The sequence below is a fragment of the Scyliorhinus torazame genome, chromosome 15 (assembly GCF_047496885.1).
Source record: "Scyliorhinus torazame isolate Kashiwa2021f chromosome 15, sScyTor2.1, whole genome shotgun sequence".
Lineage (NCBI taxonomy): Eukaryota > Metazoa > Chordata > Chondrichthyes > Carcharhiniformes > Scyliorhinidae > Scyliorhinus > Scyliorhinus torazame.
In genome coordinates this window covers 116477600-116497504 of record NC_092721.1, presented here as the reverse complement: position 1 = coordinate 116497504, position 19905 = coordinate 116477600, and the positions used below count along the sequence as shown (strand labels likewise).

At 45.4% G+C, this 19905-nt stretch overlaps 1 protein-coding gene across 4 annotated transcripts in view; it reads right to left on the bottom strand.

Annotated features, from left to right (window-relative positions):
* The window catches only part of LOC140391761 (large ribosomal subunit protein eL31), a 245433-nt gene that overhangs the window by 188858 nt on the left and 36670 nt on the right, over positions 1 to 19905 (bottom strand). For 2 of the 4 annotated variants that reach the window (XM_072476604.1, XM_072476607.1), the window contains exon 1: positions 17726 to 17778. The exons of 1 other annotated variant lie outside the window; for it this stretch is intronic. In XM_072476604.1, the coding sequence (XP_072332705.1) occupies positions 17726 to 17763 (38 nt within the window). In that variant the 5' untranslated portion in view covers positions 17764 to 17778. Of the gene's footprint in view, positions 1 to 17725; positions 17794 to 19905 lie in introns of those variants that run through there. One more of the 4 variants, XM_072476608.1, reaches the window with a different exon arrangement.

The following is a 19905-nucleotide window of genomic DNA, read 5'->3' as shown; positions in this document are numbered from 1 at the left end:
GGGAGCAACTTAAGCCATGTCAGTCCCGTGTCTGCTCTTAATTTAGCCAATTTAGTTTTGAGGGTCTGATTGTGTCTCTCAACCAACCCGGCCGCCTGCGGTCTGTAAGCACAGTGTAACTGCTGGCGTATGCCCAACTGGGAGCAAAACTCCTTGTTAATTTGTCCAATAAAATGAGGCCCATTATCAGAACTTAACTGAGCTGGTATACCGTACCGGGGAATGATTTCCCTCATCAAGACTTTAACCACAGTAGCAGCTTTACTATAGATAGTCGGATACACCTCGACCCATCTGCTGAACACATCCACAATGACCAAAACATATTTGTAACATTGACACCTTTCCAACTCAATGTAATCCATTTGGAGCGTCTCAAAGGGACCACTGGGCAACGGGGTTTGCCCCTTCCCACAAGGGATACCTTTTCCGGTGTTATATTGCTGACAAATCAAACACCGATTACTGATACTTTGGGCCAACCCCTGCATTTTAGGGTGCCACCAAGTGTCCAGCAACAAATCACTAGTCCCTTGAGCCCCACAATGAGTTGCAAAGTGTACACATTCAATGACCCATAAAGCCAGCACATCAGACATACAAGTCTGATGTGCAGGCGTGGTCCATAAAGAGGAAACAGAATCATATGTACAACCTAACCGTTTCCACATTTGTTTATCACTCTCAGGAGCGTCCTCCTGTAACCTTATGACGTCTTGGATGGTTGGCATTGGCTTGTCAGAAGCAGACATATTCATAGTAGATCGTTTAGTCTGACTTAACATCTTAGGCACCATCACTTGCTGAATTTGCGCGGCTGTCCGCGCTGCACAATCTGCTCGTTCATTACCAACGTCAACTGGGGTTGTACCATTCGTGTGGGCAGCGCATTTAATAACGGAAATCTGCGCGGGCATAAGGAGGGCCTGCAGTAGGTCATTAACTAAACCCCGGTGGGATATTTGACCACACATAATCATGTCAGGTTGTTCTGACGAAATGTCACTCAAATCGCCCCTTATTGTGGTAGTTTCCTGAATCAAGGCTAAACAGTCGTGGCCAGGTGCGTCTTCATGGACAGGGGGACCACTAAGAAAACAGGCTGGATTGATAGTGGTACAGTATTTAAATGTCAGACGTGGATTGTTCAAAAGGTATATCTCATACCTATTCTGACGAGCTGCGGTAAGATGCTGACCATTCGCCCCATATCCCTGGCATGGTACTGGTCATGGACCTGACGTGTAATATGAGGGCTTACCGAAGCTGACTGTGGCCATAAATGTGGTGATATTGTAACAAAATCGGCTGTACCTTCTTTTCCCGTGACTGTGGCTGTAACCTTGACTGGCCATTCGGTCTCAAGTAATGGCCGGTATTTGTCCTCCAACTCCCTGTTTCGTCCAGTTCTATCATAGGCCAGGGTAACGTGATGCAGTGACTGTTCAACGTCTAACGTCCACCACTGGGGGGTGATAGAAATATAGCACTGTTGTCTCATCCTCCTCTTCGCTGATCCACCCACCCAAAGTCACTATATTGGGGCTCCTGCTGGTAAACTACCATTTCTGCCGCTTGTTGGGGTCGCAGATCATCCTTTTCATTACATACTCAGTCTTAACCTTTGTAACTGAGCCTCCTTCTTGGCCTACACCCTCCTTCCAGTAAAATCTGACTGCCCTTGCCATCTGGGAAGGGTCGTTCTCTGTCCAATTCATGTTATTACATTTCACAGCAGTAACCACAGAAGGTGGTAGGCAATGCATTAACATAGCACAGTATTGAGGGGAATTCTGACCATTTTGATACAGCAAATCGCCTGACTGCCCCCGGTAGATTTCATTAAAACGCTCCAGACATTCCTCTGGCTCTTCAATCTTCCTAGGTTTTAGGTCTAAGATAACAGAAAGATTTATGGGCCTTTGAAATGTGCTATTCAACGCATTCAAGGTCTGTGTCCTTCTTTTCTCTATTTGCTCTCTTTTTTTTAAAACTTAAAAATGTTTGAAAATTCAAATTGAATTACTGCAACTTGCAAGCTTAGCTCTGATCTCAACTCAGAACTAAATTTACAATTTGCTTAACACAAACTTGTATAACATTTACAACTTAATTATTTCTTTATCTTAACAATTTTTCTTTTAACAAGTTTTTTTTTTCTTTTACATACACATAAGTATTAGCAAAATCAACTATCATCTCCAGATTGACACTTTTTAAAATGGTGTCCATGATCTTCTTTAAGTTTCTATTAATCTCCAGATAAAATGAGATAAACCTTATTTCAAGTAAGTAAAACTTAAGATTCTGGCAATTTCAATCAATTGCTTTCGAAAATAATAACTTTTATCAAAGAGGTGGAGAAACCCACTGGTTTCCTTTAATTAATTCAAAACGTAACTTTGCTGGTGTTCACTGACTCAAAGGAAAGGTATCCGATTACACCACGGCTGCTGCTGTTATCTCAAAGCCTGAGTGAGAAGCACTGTCTGTTTTCAACTCCGCCTGCTGCTGTTAACCCTTTGAGAGACTTCTGCTTCAACCAATATGCAGCATTCCTCACAATCTCAACTAGACCTCGGAACTTTACAGTCCAAGGAGACAATTTTAGCTTAATCAACTATATATTTAAAACACTCACACATAGAGTTGAACCATCTTCAGATTTAAAAACAGTTATACTGGACTGAACCTCCATCTATTGAAGTCCCATCAGCCCCTGAACCCATATAATAGACTGAACCTTCATTAATGAAGTCACATCAGCCTCTGAACCCTTATAATAGACTGAACCTTCATTAATGAAGTCACATCAGCCTCTGAACCCTTATAATAGACTGAACCTTCATTAATGAAGTCACATCAGCCTCTGAACCCTTATAATAGACTGAACCTTCATTACTAAAGTCCCATCAGCCCAAAACCCTAACCCAAGCCGAAACAACAATATGAAATCCCATCAATTAAAGTGCTAATCCCCAGACTGACCTGTGATTTCGTCGAGGCGGTCTTTCTGTGCCAACCGCGAGTGACCAGACTAATCAGACGATAAGAAGAGGGGAACAATCAATGCGCGGTCGTTTTCCAGTTCTACATTGAGGGCCCTTTGTTCCCCATCCTCCTGTTCATAATCAGTCTAATTCTGATTTCGCAGTTGGATCAGGATCGCCCTGAGAAATCCCGGTTTTCGGCACCAAATGTTGATCCCCAAATTTCTTTCTCTGTCAGTCTGGCCTCAATAAAAGTTGAGATGGATTCGCACGTAAAAAGAAGTTATTTATTTAGCTTGCAAGCTTGATTCATTTCATAGAAATATAAGAGACATCCAGTTTCCTATATCCCAGAAAGCGAATGAACAAAGAAACAAAGGGATCTCTGCAAATCAATTCAAATGGTATCAAGTTTCACATACTCGACGGACATAGGTCAGCCTATGTCCCTCCTGACCTGTTCGATCTATTCTGATTGGCTCACTTCCAATCCCTTTCTCTGGCCCCTATCAATGCAGCATCACTCTCATAGACACACCTCTTCCTGCTTTTTCCATGCGGTCTCAAACCCCTTTGTCCCTAACTGCCAGAATCAAAGTGGCTTATTTCTACATTACATTAACTAGTATCTCTAAAGTAACTATTTTATATCACATTCGTCACTCCCACACATGTGAATGGATCAGAGGTGGTGGTCGCAGACAATTTGAACATTCAGGGAGTGGAACCCTTTCCTGTTAATAAAGGGCAGTCTCTGATGCCCCAGTGTGCGCAAGACGACATGCATGCCATCTATGCCCCGGATCTATTGCCTGGGCATCAGGGTTGGCGGAGAATCCTGCTGTCTGGACATCTTGGGTGGGTCTGTTCCACTTAAAGGTGATGTAGTTGGATGCCCAGGCATACAGGCATCCGTGACCTCCCAGATGCACCTGTGGGCTGCAGCTTGAGAAATGCTGCACAAGTCCCCGCTCGACATCTGGAATGAGATGGTTGCATAAATGCTCAGGGCTCTGGTGACCTAACAGCCACTGGGAGCGGGTGTCCTCCTCCTCCACGGGGTGCCAAATCCGTGAGGACGTGGCACAGGTGCCGCACTGTCTCTTTGTTGAGACGGAGTCTCCTGCGGCACATGCTGTCCATCATCTCATTGAAAGAACAACGACACCTGTATACCTTGGGCTGTCATTCGCCTCCCTTCTCTGGGTTCCTCCTCAGCCTGTGGGCGATCGGGTCTTCAGGTTGTGTGGCAGCCCCCTGCACATGGGATGCTCCCTCCTGCCTTTGTCGCCACTGCTGCCGCCTTCTCTGGCGTCTGCCTGCCTCGGCTGCCACCAGCAACACGAGTGCAGCCTCTGCGAGATCCACACCAACAAACATTTTTTAATCTGGAAGGAATTGGAGAAGGAGAGAGACCGACAATCCATTAACCCAGTAACCCCACCTAACCTTTTGGAAACTAAGGGGCATTTTAGCATGGCCAATCCACCTAACCTGCACATATTTCCCAAAATAGATCATGGGGTAACCAATTGTCCCCAACCAGTAGGATCCGGGAAGGTTATAACAGTGCAGTTGAACTTCCTTGATTTTCAGCGTGTTTAACCTTCAGTGACGTTACATGCTGCACTCACCACACCAGCAACGAAAGCATCAGCAATCTGCAAAAGCATTTCTTCAATGGCATCATCAGGTGGTCCATTTGGATCAATGTCACACACCAGGTCTCGCTGCATCTTCTCACTTCAAACCAGATTGCCTTCGATCTGATACGTCGCCCTGAGCACGGTGTTCCAGGACCCAGGTATCTTAGAAAAAATTGTCCTTCTTTCCGGCTACAGAAAAAGGAGGAAACAGCAACAGCAACGTCAAGGCATTTGCAGCCACAAGCAACAGCAAGCAGCAAACACAACCTGCCGCCGTGAAGTGCTCTCACACCTAACAAGGCTAATTTGTCATTTGCAATAGCCTTCAGCTGTGCAGATAGAGGCTGGTCACAGTCAAAGGGAGTGAAATTGAATTTCAGCACTGAAGGCACACCAAGGCTCTGACCAGGATGTTTGATGGGATAGACAGGCTTCAGCTTGCCCCTGTTACGGGTCTCCACAATATTTAAAGTTGGCTTGAAGGCCTCAGACACAAAGCCCTTCACCAGCCCCCCACTAGCCCAAGAGCGACCACCAACCTGGAACATTTCAATCCCCGACCACACCCAACAGCACCAACTCCACCCCCCCCCCCCCCCCCCTCCGAGCACTGGGGCAGCAGCTCCGGGGCCCTTGAGTTGCATGCCAGAAAATGGAAACGGCTACTGACTTCCTCACAGCAGCCATTGTGCCAGATTCATGTTTTTAAAAAGGAGTATTAAAGGATGTCAATGTGATTCCTCGCTGGCAAGTCGGGTAATTCCCGGAAGGCCGCTGCATTCTACTTCAGATGAGATTAAAATGAATGCAAATGAGGGTTAACGATATTCTCACCATCTTTGGGCAAGATCCGGAACGCATCATCGGGAGTGGGCCAGGTGAATTGCAAATTGTTTCGGTCCGGAGCAAATCTAGATTTTGGCTTTTCCCGCTAGTTACCCAGCGTGTCCAGATCCGCACCAGGCTCAATGCGGTCGTTGAATCGCATCCTACATCTGCAGTAGGATACATTTTGTTAGGATAAGAACATTAAAATTGTTTGGATAGTATAGATGGAAATTTATTCTGCAGCAAACTTTGCACTTATATTGATTACCTTGCCACTCTCAAGGCCTAGTTGCTCCTATGGAAGGTGGATGCCCAAAGTGGACACAAAATCAGTGCAGCAACCATGCTTGCCTGTTTATTATGGCATGAAGGTCAACTCATTTTTGAGGCTCAGGCTTCATGAGCACGCCACCTGTGAACTGATGGCAACAAGCCACTCTTTGCTGATTCTGGGACAACAGTAAATTGGTCGGCTCCCAATCTAAGCAACCCATTTGTACCTGTACCTGAAATACAAAGAGCCATGTTCACCCAGCTGCACATCTATGGGTTAATGGCTTAAAAGGAAAATATAAAAAATGACACAAATTCAGGCGAAGGAGATACTAAATGTCTTCTTATACAATTTCACAGCTCTTTATAATGGAAATCCAAATGCCAGTGAGTCTCCTGCCAATATTTTCTCTTTACCCTTTATTTTATTAGTCTCTAATTATGCTTTCTTAGTGTAATTATGCAGGAAATGATTAGAGTACTATACTAATCATGGTGTTGCCATTTTCTGTAACGTGTTGAACAGCAGTGGATTTTCCCTAATTTCATTTATTTGGCCTTTGCAGTATTTAATTATGCTCCTAGTTATTTTACTCTCAAAACCACATATTGTAGATGTAGCCTGGCTGCAAAGAAACTTGTGTTTCTCCAAAGAAGACCTTTGCTACATTTCCTCCTAACTACATGTGACCCATTAGGATGAACAATCACTCTGCATGTTCCAAGACGATTTCAGTGGAGGGTAACACAATGCACAGGAGCAGGTAGAAATGGTGGAAGAAAACAAGAAGCACTTCATTCAAGACTGATGTCACCACCTTCTGCAGCTGGTGTGGGCATAATCTTTGGAGTCCAACTTTTAAAATTAGGATACTGTCTGAGCATGAGAGATTCTTGGAGTCATTGAAAGATGTGCCTGGCAGCTTTTGACAATTGGTGGGAAATGTGGAATGTCCCACAAGCCACATTATGGAGAGTTAATTCAAGTACCAAAGGCTTACAGGGAGTTTTGGAATAACTGCACTTCCAGAGCCATCACCAGCACAGCCCATCATAGCATCGCTCTGGAATACACACAATGCTACTTTAGTCATGCAGGCCTTGGGCTGAGATGCATACTCAAAGGTTCTCTTTGGAAAAGTTGTCCAATAAAGTTTTACAATCTCATAGAGATCAATAACTTAAAAAAAACATTTTTTTTAAAATATTTTTATTAAGGTATTTGAAAATGTTTATAAAAATAACATTAACAATGACATCAACATGTATAATAAACATTACCCCCCCCCAGCCGAATCTTCACAGACCCCAACCATAAAATAACAATCAGGCCCTCCCCCCCCCCCTCTTGGAATACTGCATCTGCTGACATTTTAATTTTCCCCGAGAAAGTCGACGAACGGCTGCAACCTCCGGGTGAACACGACCATTGACCCTCTTAAGGCGAACTTTATTTTCTCAAGACTGAGAAACCCAGCCATGTGACTAACCCAGGTCTCTATACTCGGGGGCTTCGAGTCCCTCCACATTAACAAGATCCGTCTCCGGACTACCGGGGAGGCAAAGGCCAAGACGTCAGCCTCTTTCGCCCCCCTGAACTCCCGGCTCTTCTGACACTCTAAAGATGGCCACCTCCGGACTTGGCACCACCCGTGTTTTTAGTACCGTGGACATTGCCTAAGCAAAACTTGCCAAAATTCTCTAAGCTTCGGGCATGCCCAAAATATGTGGACATGATTTGCTGGGCTTTCCACGCACCTCGCACACCTATCCCCTACCCCGAAAAACCTGCTCATCCTAGCCGCTGTCATGTGTGCCCAGTGAACTACCTTAAATTGTAGCAGGCTAAGCATGGCACATGATGAGGAGGTATTAACCCTGCTTAGGGCATCCGCCCATAGACCTGCCTCCATCTCTCCTCCTAGCTCGTCCTCCCACTTGCCCTTAAGCTCCTCCACTGGAGTTTCCTCCGCCTCCGAAAGCTCCTGGTAAATATCCGATACCTTCCCCTCTCCCACCCATGTACTGGAAACTACTCTATCCTGTATCCCCGTGGCGGCAGCAGCGGAAAGGCCGGCACCTGTTTTCTCAGGAAGTCTCGCACCTGCAAATAATCAAGCTGGGAAAGCTCCCGTCTATAAATAGATCCCCCATCCTTCTAATTCCTGCCCTTTGCCAAATCCGGAACCCACCATCTAGCCTACCCGGTACAAACCGATGATTATTATAAATCGGGGTCCAAATTGATGCTCACTCCACTCTCTTATATCTCCTCCATTGCCCCCAGATTCTCAGAGCCGTCACCACCACCGGACTTGTGGAGTATCGGGCCGGCGAGAACGGAAGAGGTGCAGTTAGCACAGGAGCTGGTTTAGCACAGGGCTAAATCGCTGGCTTTGAAGTCAGACCAAGGTAGGCCAGCAGCACAGTTCAATTCCCGTACCAGCTTCCCCGAACAGGTTCGGAATGTGGCGACTAGGGGCTTTTCACAGTAACTTCATTTGAAGCCTACTTGTGACAATAAGCGATTTTCATTTCATTTCATCAGTGCTCCCAAATTGGTGTCTTTGCATGACGCTGCCTCCATCCACTCCCATGCCGACCCCTCCCCAGCTACCCACTTCCTAATCATGGCTACATTAGCTGCCCAGTAGTAATTGCAGAAGTTCGGCAGCACCAACCCACCTTCCCCCCGACTGCGCTCCAGCAACACTTTCTTCACTCGCGGGGTTTTACCCACCCACACAAAGCCCAAAATAACCTTATTCACCCGCTTGAAAAAGGCCTTTGGGATGAAGATGGGGAGGCACTAAAAGACAAACAGAAATCTGGGGAGGACTGTCATTTTCACAGTCTGTACCCTCCCCGCCAGTGATCGTGAGAGCATGTCCCATCTCTTAAAGTCCCCTTCCATTTGTTCTACCAACCGGGATAGGTTTAACTTGTGCAGTACCTCCCATTCCCGGGCCACCTGGATTCCCAGATACCGAAAGCTCTTCCCTACCATTCTAAGCAGCAGCTCTCCCAGTCTCTTCTCCTGTCCTCTTGCCTGGATCACGAACATCTCCATGTTCAATCTATACCCTGAAAAATTGCCAAATTCCCCAAGGATTCGCATTACTTCCCCGATCCCCTCCAACGGGTCTGAAATATACAAGAGCAGGTCATCTGCTCATCTGCGTAAAGCGAGACCCGGTGCTCAACCCCCCCCAAACCAGCCCTTTCCAGTTCCTAGAGGCTATTAACGCCATGGCCAATGGTTCTATAGCCAGAGCAAACAGTAACGGGGAGAGGGGCACCCTTGCCTCGTCCCTCAGTGTAGTTTAAAGTACCCCGACCTCAGCTGGTTCGTACGCACACTCGCTACTAGAGCAACCGCACCCAGTCAATAAAGCCCTCACCAAACCCAAATCTTCCCAGCACCTTCCACGGGTAATTCCACTCCACCCGATCAAAAGCCTTCTCCGCATCCATCGCTACCACCACCTCCACCTCCCCTCCGTCTGAGGGCATCATAATAACATTCAAAAGCCTTCAAACATTGGCCTTGAGCTGCCTGCCCTTTACAAATCCCATCTGGTCTTCCCCTATCACCCCCGGGACACAGTCCTCTATCCTTGTGGCCAGTATCTAAGCCAGCAGTTTGGCGTCCACATTCAGTAGAGAAATTGCCCGTATGACCCGCATTGCTCCGGATCCTTCTCCCGTTTCAGCATCAATGTAATCGAGGCCTGCGACATTGTTGGGGGGAGGACTCCCTTCTCTCTTGCTTCATTAAATGTCCTCACCAGCAGTGGGCTCAATATCTCTGAAAACTTCTTATAGAATTCCACCGGGTAGTCGTCAGGCCCCGGGGCCTTGCCCGACTGCATGCCCTCCAGGCCCTTGATTATTTCCTCAATCTCAATTGGGGCTCCCAGCCCTTCCACCAGATCCTCATCTGCCCTCGGAAACCTCAACTCATCCAAAAACTGCCTCATTTCCTCCACCCCAGCCGGGGGTTCCGACTCATATAATTTACTATAGAAGTCCTTAAACACTCGTTCACCCCCGCTGGGTCCAGGACAGTATTACCGTCTCTACTCTTTACTTTACCTATCTCCCTGGCCGCCTCCCTTTTCCTGAGCTGGTTCGCCAACATTCTGCTTGCCTTTTCCCCATACTCATAAATCGCCCCCTTGCCTTCCTCAACTGTTCCACCGCTTTCCATGTGGTCAACAGCCCAAACTCTGCCTGTAACCTCTGCCGCTCCCTCAGTAGACCCGCGCCTGGGGCCTCCGAGTATCTCCTGTCCACCTGGAGTATCTCCTCCACTAACCTATCCCTCTCAGCCCGTTCCGCCTTTTCTCTGTGGGCCCGTATCGAGATTAATTCCCCTCTACCCACTGCCTTCAGAGCTTCCCAAACCGTCGCTGCGGAGACCTCCCCCATATCATTTGTTTCCGGGTAGTTCTGGATGGACTTGTTAACCCGCCCACAGATTGCTTTGTCCGCTAGCAACCCCACATCCAGTTTCCACAGTGGGCGTTGCCCTCTCTCCACACTAACCCGTAGATCCACCCAATGCGGAGCATGATCCAACACTGCGATTGCCGAGTACTCAGTATCTACCACCTCCGGTATTAGCGCCCTGTTCAGAACAAAAAAGTTGATGCGAGAGTTTACCTTATGGACATGTGAGAAAAAGGAAAACTCCTTCGCCCTTGGCCGTGCAAACCTCCATGGGTCTACTCCCCTCATCTGTTCCATAAACCCCTTCAATTCCTTTGCCGCAGCCGGCCTCCTCCCTGTCCTGGATTTTGACCGGTCCAATTCCGGATCAATGACTGTATTAAAGTCTCCTTCCATGATCAGGTTATGTGACCCTAAGTCTGAGATCTTACCTAAAACCCGCCTCATAAATTCCACATCGTCCCAATTCGGAGCATATATGTTGACGAGTACCACCCGCACCCCCTCCAGCTTCCCATTCACCATTATGTACCTACCCCCCTTGTCTGACACGATTCTCCCTGCCTCGAATGCCACTCGTTTGTTGATCAAGATCGCTACCCCCCTGGTCTTTGAGTCCAGCCCTGAGTGGAATACTTGGCTGACTCACCCCTTTCTCAATCTCATCTGGTCTGTAACCTTTAGGTGTGTGTCTTGTAGCATTGCCACGTCCGCTTTCGGCCCCCTCAAATGCGCAAACAGGCGAGCACTCTTGACCGGCCCATTCAGCCCTCTGATGTTCCATGTAATCAGCCTGGTTGGGGGGCTTCAAGCACCCCCCCACCCCTCCCTGCCGATTAGCCATCACCCTTTTTCAGCCAGCCTCTAGCTCGCGCCGTCCGCCTCCTCGAGCCCCCTCTCGGGCATTTGCCGTTCCCGACCTTCTATTTGTCCCCTAGTAACAGTTCCTCCCCTGTCAGCAAAGTAGCTCCCCCCCCCCCCTCCCTCACCCCCTAGCAACAACACTAGTAACCTAACCCCCCCAAGTCAAGCTCCAGGTTAACATCTGCTCACCCCCCCCCCACTGCGCTTCCGAGTCAGCTGACCCATGCTGACTTGATAGCGCCCGCCCATGGCACCAGGCAGTCTGTCTCCCCATTGTTCTCTTCCCTTGCCCCCCACTTGGACAAACATATTAAAAGCGTCACATTCCCCAGTAAACAAACATCAGGAAAAAAAACAGTGAAGGAACAGCCACTTTAGAAAAAAAACACCCAAAAAACTGGACCAACCCCAAAGCCCATCCCCCCTCTAACCAGCTCCCTGCAAGACAAAGTTACCTTTAGCCATCCAAACAGCCCCTTATTACCCATAGCACTACTTATACTTATACAACCCAGCACAACAAATCGCCACCACAGTACTTCTCCAAGGCTTCAGTGTCTTTTAATTCGCCTCCAGCTTCCTTTCTTCACCCAAACATCCCAAACTTCACCCCCTTCTTAAAGAGGGCCATTTTTGCCCAATTAAACCCAGCTTGCCTCTTGGCCAGATCCGTGCCCAGGTCCTGATAAATACGCAGCTCACAAGTCTCCCACCTGCTGCTCTGTTCCTTCTTGGCCCACCACAGAACGTGTTCCTTGTCCAGGAATCAGTGTAAACGTACCACCATCGCCCTCGGCGGCTCGTTCGCTCGGGGCTTCTTTGCGAGGGCTCTATGCGCTCTATCCACTTCCAGGGGCCGAGGGAACGCCTCAGTCCCTATCAACTTCTCCAACATGTCCGTCACATAAGTCCTCGCATCTGATCCCTCACTGCCTTCAGGGAGGCCGACAATTCTAAGATTTTGCCTCCTGGACCTGTTCTCCAGGTCCTCCAGTTTCTCCTGCATTCTTTTCTGGCGGTCTTTCATCATCTCCTCCTTGGTCTCCAGCACGGTTATGTACCCCTCGTGCTCGGACGCCTTTTCCTCCACCTCCTGGATCGCTCTCCTGTGGGTCTCTTGATTCTGCACAACTTGATCAATTGAAGCCTTAATCGGGTCCAGCGTGTCCTTCTTCAGCTTGGCGAAGCAATCTTCGAAAAACTTCACCAGCTGCTCCGTGGACCACTGTGCCACCTCCTCGCGGCCCTTGCTCTCCGCCATGCTTTCCCGCGTTGCCAGCTCTGCTCGCGTCTTCCTTATAGGACTTTGTCTTCTCACACGGCCACTTCTGGTCCAATTCTCCATACACCAGAGGGGGATTTTTCCTCACTGTCTCACTCTTCACCGATTTATCCCATAAAATCCAGAGAAAAATAGGGGGAAAAGGTCCAAAAGTTCATCACAGACGGGTGCTATCAAATGTGTGACCTACTTCTCCATGGCTGCCACCAGAAGTCAACTTTTAAAAAGTTATGAGTTTTTCAACAGATAGGGGAAAAAAATCGCACAAATTTCACATTTTAAGACTTTTACTATCGCAAACTGGAGTCAAGATCGACAAAAAGTATTCAATAGGCAACTGCTTCACTAAAGTACAGAAAATACATTTTCCCTATTAACTAATTAACATAGCCCACAATCCCATGCGATGTTTATATGTGCTCCAGACTCTCAGCAAAGTATGTAGCATTGTAGCTAAAGTACCAAATTGCTCCTGCTGACCCAATAGACTCTCTTCTCCCAGTTCCACCAAGGCGAGTCTTCCAGTGTCCTTTGAAAGTCTATTCATTGAATTTCCGCAATACAAACAAATTAACTACAAGCAGCAGGACACCCTCTGGTGACTCCTGGTTCTTTAAATCTCTACAAGTCCTGTCTCTTCAAACAGGAAATCCATTGTCAGCAGCATTCTCTTTTGTGGTTAACACAAAAACCATCTTTTCCCCTGCTTGGCATAGTAGAAAGTAGCTGTATTTGGTCTTCCTTTCTAAGACTCCCTGTCTGACTAAGAATGAGAGTCTGCATCCAATAAGACCCCTCTTTTGTCTCAGGGTATGAAGATTGGCACTTAGTTTCTATGGGTTTTGACCTGAACTTCTGTACCTGTAACCACCAAATCATATGGGTCTGTCACTGGCCAGATTTCAGTACAATTTCACACCCCTCCTCCATTTCAGGACACTCTGTTTTACCTCAAATAAATTAAGACAGTTTGAAACATAATTGCCGTAAAATGTGTTGATTTGTAACATATTCCCCCCAAAACGTCACGTTCTTTCAATCTGCACAGGTCTCCTTTTTCATTTTGCGTTGGCTGCACAGCATTTCCATGACCTCAGTTAAAGATCTGACCAATGGATTTGCAGCTTCCTTAATCCTGCTTCCTAAAACCTGCATTGGATTTTGTACAGTCTGGGCCTGGGAGAATATTTGAGATGGACCAAGAGGTTTTATAATCTGTTTGGTCCAGTTAACTTTGTCAAGAATAACACTGCTGATTGTTGACTACCCAATTGCTTTCTCGATGTTGTCAGCTGTAAATTGTAATCGAAGGAGAAATCTCCTGTCATTGCGCCTCTTACATGCTAATTTCTGCAATTTATTTGTTCTTCTTTAAATTCAGTCAATTAAATTATTATCAGGGTTTCCACTTTTTAAACCAGACTCTGAACCACTCTTCAAGTTTTCACTTCTGAGATTTCCATTTTCTTCCACATCTTCATGTTTTTAAAGTTCAATCTCAACCAGCCAAATTTCTAAATTGCCATACAGGAAAATTGAATTCATATCACCCTATTTAAATTCAGAATTAGTTATCTTTAAGTTTGCTTCAATTATTTAATACTTCTGTGTTTTTGTCCAGGAGATATATGTATAACACTGCTTCCCTTTGTGCAAACAGCCCATTTTTCTGTCGAGCTAAATCATATTTAGCTGCTTTAAGAACCGTTGTTAACATTATGTTGATGATTAACCAAAAAATGTTGATTTGTCTTTCTAATCAGTTCACAAATTATTTGCAATTCTTTTTGCTTCTTGTCTTCCTATACGGTCTTTGTCTAAATCTTTTCCAACAAGTGTGACTGCTTTACTGTTTTGCAATTTTAATTTTCATCCAGGAACACAGCTTTCACACTGCTTTTTGGCATCAGTATTGAACACAGCTAGGCCATTCTGTCTCAGAGCAGTTCTTTCCTTTGTTTCAGCGTTTTTATTATAGTTGCTATCTGCTCTGTCACACTTTGACCATGCTTTGCCTGCATGTTTAATTAAGATTGCTTTACCTCACCTCAAACTGCTTTTAACTCTTTGTTTTCAGTCTGATGCTCCGATATCCTTTCAACATTAGCAGTTTGAGCTTCAGACGCACAGGGTTATAGAAAAATATTAATTATTTTAAGTCACTCGATTTCCCTGCACAAGATCAGTTTCAATGGATTTTTATGGAACCACTGGAGAACACATTACTACATCCATAGCTAGATAATTTCCAAATAAAAGATCTATACCATCAATGGGAAAATTAGGCACAGCTGCTACAATTGCAGGGCTGGAAATCCATGCACATTTAAAATTAACTTGATACAAAGGAGTGGGTAAGCAGCTTCCATCAATACCCCATATAAGCACAATTTTATTTAATGAATTTTCAGGAGGAAAAGTCGTGCCAACATCATCGATTGCACGGACTCTGTATCCCTAAGAATAATTTGCCTGTCTGCTTCACCAGATGGATATGGGGACATATCGTACGCGTAAGCAGCTAAAATCCATAATTTACTGCACTGTCCCCCTCCCCTCCATTGCTCAATACAGGTTTGTCATCACTTTTCCCCATTGGGACAGTAATCTCCGGAGGTACACTCAGTGATCATACAAATTCTACAGTTTTTCTTTTTAATTCCAACAGTCAGCCTTTACATGTCCTTTCTTATGACAAAGGCATCATGTTGGCACTCGTGAATCAATCTTAGCCTCCGAACTGCCTCTCTTTGACTTCCTCCTGTAAGCTATTTTCCTCACTTTGATCGGACTTCTCTCGCCAGTTTCTGTAGGAGGTCACAAACGATAGTCTGCTACTAACATGATTGTGACACAGTTGGTAATCATCAGCCATTACTGCAGCTTTTTTAAATCTTTGAGACTTTATAGCCTTCCACACGGGATCTTATTCCCAAAAGAGCACTGTTGTTACATTCTTCCATTTGCATTGTTCTAGTGTTTTCAAAATCTTGTTTCACATCCATAGACCAAAACGACTTACCAAATATCATTTCTTTTTCTCTAGAAATTCTATAAAACTCTAATTCTGTTTCTTCCTTAAATTTATAAACTTCTGCCTGTAAGCCTCTGGCACTAACTCATAGGCATTGAGAACAGCAGTTTTGAATGTATCATAATCTCCACACTCTATGCCAGAAAGAAACAAGCATACCTCTAACGTTTTCTCCAGGAACACGCTCAGCAATAAAATTTCTCTCGGTTATTGCAGTTTTGCACCTCCACTCAGCACATGCATAGCCATCCTTATAATTTTCCTTGGTATGCCTCTTGCTCACACTCACTCCATCTCTCTTTATACAAACCAAGGCTGCCCACGGTAAAAGGGAGAGGTCCTAGACATGATAGGGGCATGGCAGAGAAGAGGGCGCTCACCCAGCATGAGGAGCATGATCTTCACCTGGTTGGAGGGAACCAGGACTGTGCCTGCAGCGACAATGAGGTTGGCAGCACACACCCAAATGAGGATCTTGCACCAGCTCATCTTTCAGACTACAGAACTGTGAGTGCAATGTGTTTTGTATTTTGATGCCATGCACTAATTATCACCACACTTAATCTTGGGGTAGGACAGAACTTGAGTATTGTCGAAAAAAAAGAAACATTTTGTTTGTTGAAGCTTTTAATCTTACACTCATCAGGACATTTGCAAAAATGCAATGTAACAGAAATCAGCACATTTATAATGTATGAGAGTGCTGATTGGTTGGAAAAGGGACTCTGATTGGTACAGGCATTGTCGTGGAGAATGCACCAATTGATGGTGACTGACAGTTAACTGCCAATCATTGGGTGGGATTTACCGCACCACCCTTGGCGGGAGGCAGTCCACCATTGGCCGGTGGCCGGATCATTAGGTTCCACCATTATCAATAGGTTTCCCATTCAATGCACCCATCACTGTCAGGAAATCCACAATGGGGATGCGCCGCTAGTGGGACTGGAAAATTCTGCCGGCCAGAAAGTTCCGGCCAATGTTTGAAATTTAAACCAGGCAGCTTGACTCTGATTGGTCAAGGTATTGCCCTGAGGAATGCACTAGTGAATAACTGTCACTTATTTTGTTTAGCTGGAACAGGGGTAATGTGTGTACATATTCTTTCTGTCTGCAAATAACAGGGTCCTGTGTATTAATATATCCAGCTTCAAGTACATGTAATTACGCCACACTGCAAGCCAGACTGACGATCTTAAATTCATCAAGAGCATAATTCTTAGCACACTGAGGATTATTCAGCAAATGTTGTCCAATTGCAGAATCACATCTAAGAGGCCCTCAGGCACCAATATGGTGAGGATCAGGAGCTGTACACCCAGATCCATCCGAGGTGCCTCCAGGAGTATCCACCTGATTCCAAACTCCTCTCTGTGACCCCATCACCACAGATTAAAAAGAGTGCACCTGCCACACAGCAGGAGATCCAAGGACAGTTGGGACTCTTCAAGTCTCAGCCCTCCAGAAGACGCCCACCAAAGTTATCACAGATAACCGGGTGCAGAAATTAGCAGTTTAACTCCACCTCCGTTGCAGAAAGCACCAAAATGTAATGCAGGGTTAGGAAGATCAATAAATAGTAGGAGTACAATGGTGGCAAACGTATTCACCATATGTAATTACAGTTTCATCGATTTTGTATCTTCCCTGGTTTATGCCTCCTCTATAAGCTGTGGTCTACCAGGTGTCACATCATGTTCCCTCCCCCCACTTATTGCTGACCTCATATCATGGACCTCTGGTCCATGTTGTCTGCAGCCATCTCATCACAGTGTATGTCAATTCTCAGTTCATCTCCAGCATCAGTGATGCGTCACCCTCTATGTTCAGGGTGCTTATCCGAGACATCTTGTTGGCAAGCATTGTGGGTACAAATTATATTTATTTTTGACTATGTAAGCTTATGACATAGGCTCATGTAATTCCCTGACTCGCTGCACTATGGAAAAATAAAGGTATGGTGTACAAGGAGAGATGTCAATGCACATGGAGAAGGGTAACTTCTTCTTCCTCTCTGTCATCTCTGAGGGTCTGCAATCTAAAAGACCATACTCCGAGGTCATGCATATTCCTGTGTGCCTTACGATAATGCAGGCAACATTAAACGCAGCCTCCATTTTGTTCACATCCTCCTCTATGTTGGATAATTTGTCCTTCAGTCCCTTCCCTTGCCTCTGTCTTGTCTCCCACCCCCCTCCCATCCCCCCACACACTTAGACAAACCTTTAGCAAACCCCCACCTTCCTGACGGTCTGGTACATGGAGACTTGCCCGGGGTATCCTCTAAAGTCGATATGATAAAGCACAGAGTCTGCAGAGGTGCGAGCGCAGTGCAATACAAGATAGACAAACTTACCTTGCAGTCACGAGTGAAGTGCAGTTCACCAGGTGCATGTCACTTTTATCTGGACGTGAAGCACATCGGTTTAATTGGACTCCGAGGTGTCTTTTTGATCCAGCATCAGGGTATGGTCTGGCAATATGCCATGATAATGAGCATTCATGATATTCTAACATATTCATACAGCCTCCCGACGTGGGAAAAGGGACCCACTATTGAAGCCTTGGAGCAGAAGACTGCTACCTGTTTTCCAACCGACGGGAAACTGACTTTTTAGCTCCTGTGATATTTTCCCCTCCTGCCTGCCAATATCCCTCATGGGCAGGAGCAGAAAATCCCAGCCCATGTTTGAGTTTCCTCAATTTTTTGCGATGATTTCTGTGAAATCTAAACCGAATCCCTCTGCCATTCTTTAACACAGCCCAACCCCATGCAAAAAAACAGCTCATGCAAATTTCTTCTACTTGTGCTAGGTTTCTGCAGGTATAGATTTGAGGCAAAACATTTCAGAACAGCAGGAACCAAAATCACAATTTATGGAGTGTAACAAATGTTTTAGCCTTTAAAAAAAAAGATTCAGACTGAGACCTGCACGATATTTTTAATGGCAGGAATTTTTCAGTCCCGCTATGGCAGGCTTTCCCGCGGTGAAGGTGGTTTACCATTGGTCGCTGACAGGATCTCCCAGTCCTGCCAAAGTCAATGGCAAGTTGCATGGCTCACCCAGTGCCACTGCAGGGAAACCCATAGTGGGGGTCAACTCTGGTGGGACCGGAAAATTCCGCTGAATTTGAAACCTTTCCACAATTGTATTTTTTTTCACTTGCTGTGACTGATGTGAAAATATCATGCTGCTGTTTCCATTCTCGTAAAGAGAAAGTTGAAGGAGGAATGTAGGATAAATTTTGTGCTTTGCTCAGAATAAAATTGTTTACACTGATTTTTACTAATTTGGCATAGGTATATGTCAGCATACGTCAATGAGATTGGGAAGGAAATTTCACATAAGTAACAGTCAGATGAATTAACATTCATTTTGGCATAAAGTTCTGCATATCTCTGATTTATGCCAATCCACAAAATTCCAAGCCTAATTTACTCAGGGTAATCAGGAAAACTTCCCCATAAAATTCCAATTAATATCAGAAGGGTAATGTACAATAAGCATACAAAAATATTGATTATTCAGACGCCAATATGAGAATAGAGGCTTCTGTTTTCCTTTAGTACTATAGAAATATAGAAAACCACATTTAGTATTACTTCTTACAGATAAACTCACTGTAGGATTTAATGCACAATTACCTCAAAATACAATTGAAAAATGCTAAAAGCAGCATGGATAGCATAGGTTGCTATGGTTACTAGAATACTTATCTTCTAGTGCTGTATTTGGTATTTCCATTGAAAATAAAGTCCATATCAAAATAATATTTTACTGATTAGATCATCAAATTAAAAAAAGACTGTCTTATAAAAGCAACATCTTTCACAGACAACATTCAGTAGTCAAGATTGTTAACCGAACATCTCCAAAACCAGTTGGTGATTCCATCCCCCTCTGGCAGTTCTAAACTGGATTATCCTGCTGCTGGCAAATATGAAAAGTAGGTCAGTTTAAAAAGAGGTTGTTACAGATGACAAGGTGATTTAACGCTCTGTTTACAATGTTTACCATTAGGGGGAAACTTGCAGTGATATGCCATTATTTTTGAATATTGCTCAAAAGAGAAACATTTTTCTCAAGCTTTTCGTCTTGCACTCATCAGGACAAATACAAGAATGCCAAATTTCAAATGATCATACAATTTACACTACAGGAGTAAAGGGTGCTGATTGGTTGGCAGGTTGACTGATTGGTCAAGGTGTGGCCATGGAGAAAGTGACAGGAAACTATAGGCTCCCCAAGCTCCCAGATAATCCAAAAAAGGCTTAAGGCTTGAACATATTCCTTTTGATTGCAGAGAATAGGTCCCTGCGTATGAATGTATGTTGATCGACACTTGCTAGAATGCAACAGAATGTTGGGTTAGCTGAGTGCAGTCTAGCGACCTAACCCATTTCCTAGACTGACGTATCTCTGGGCCGGGATTCTCCCATGCCATGCTGGCGATTTTTCACGTGACGCCAGTCCGACGCCGTTCTGCTATTCTCCCAACCGGCAAGAACGGTGTGATCGAGGTCGGCGCCGCGCC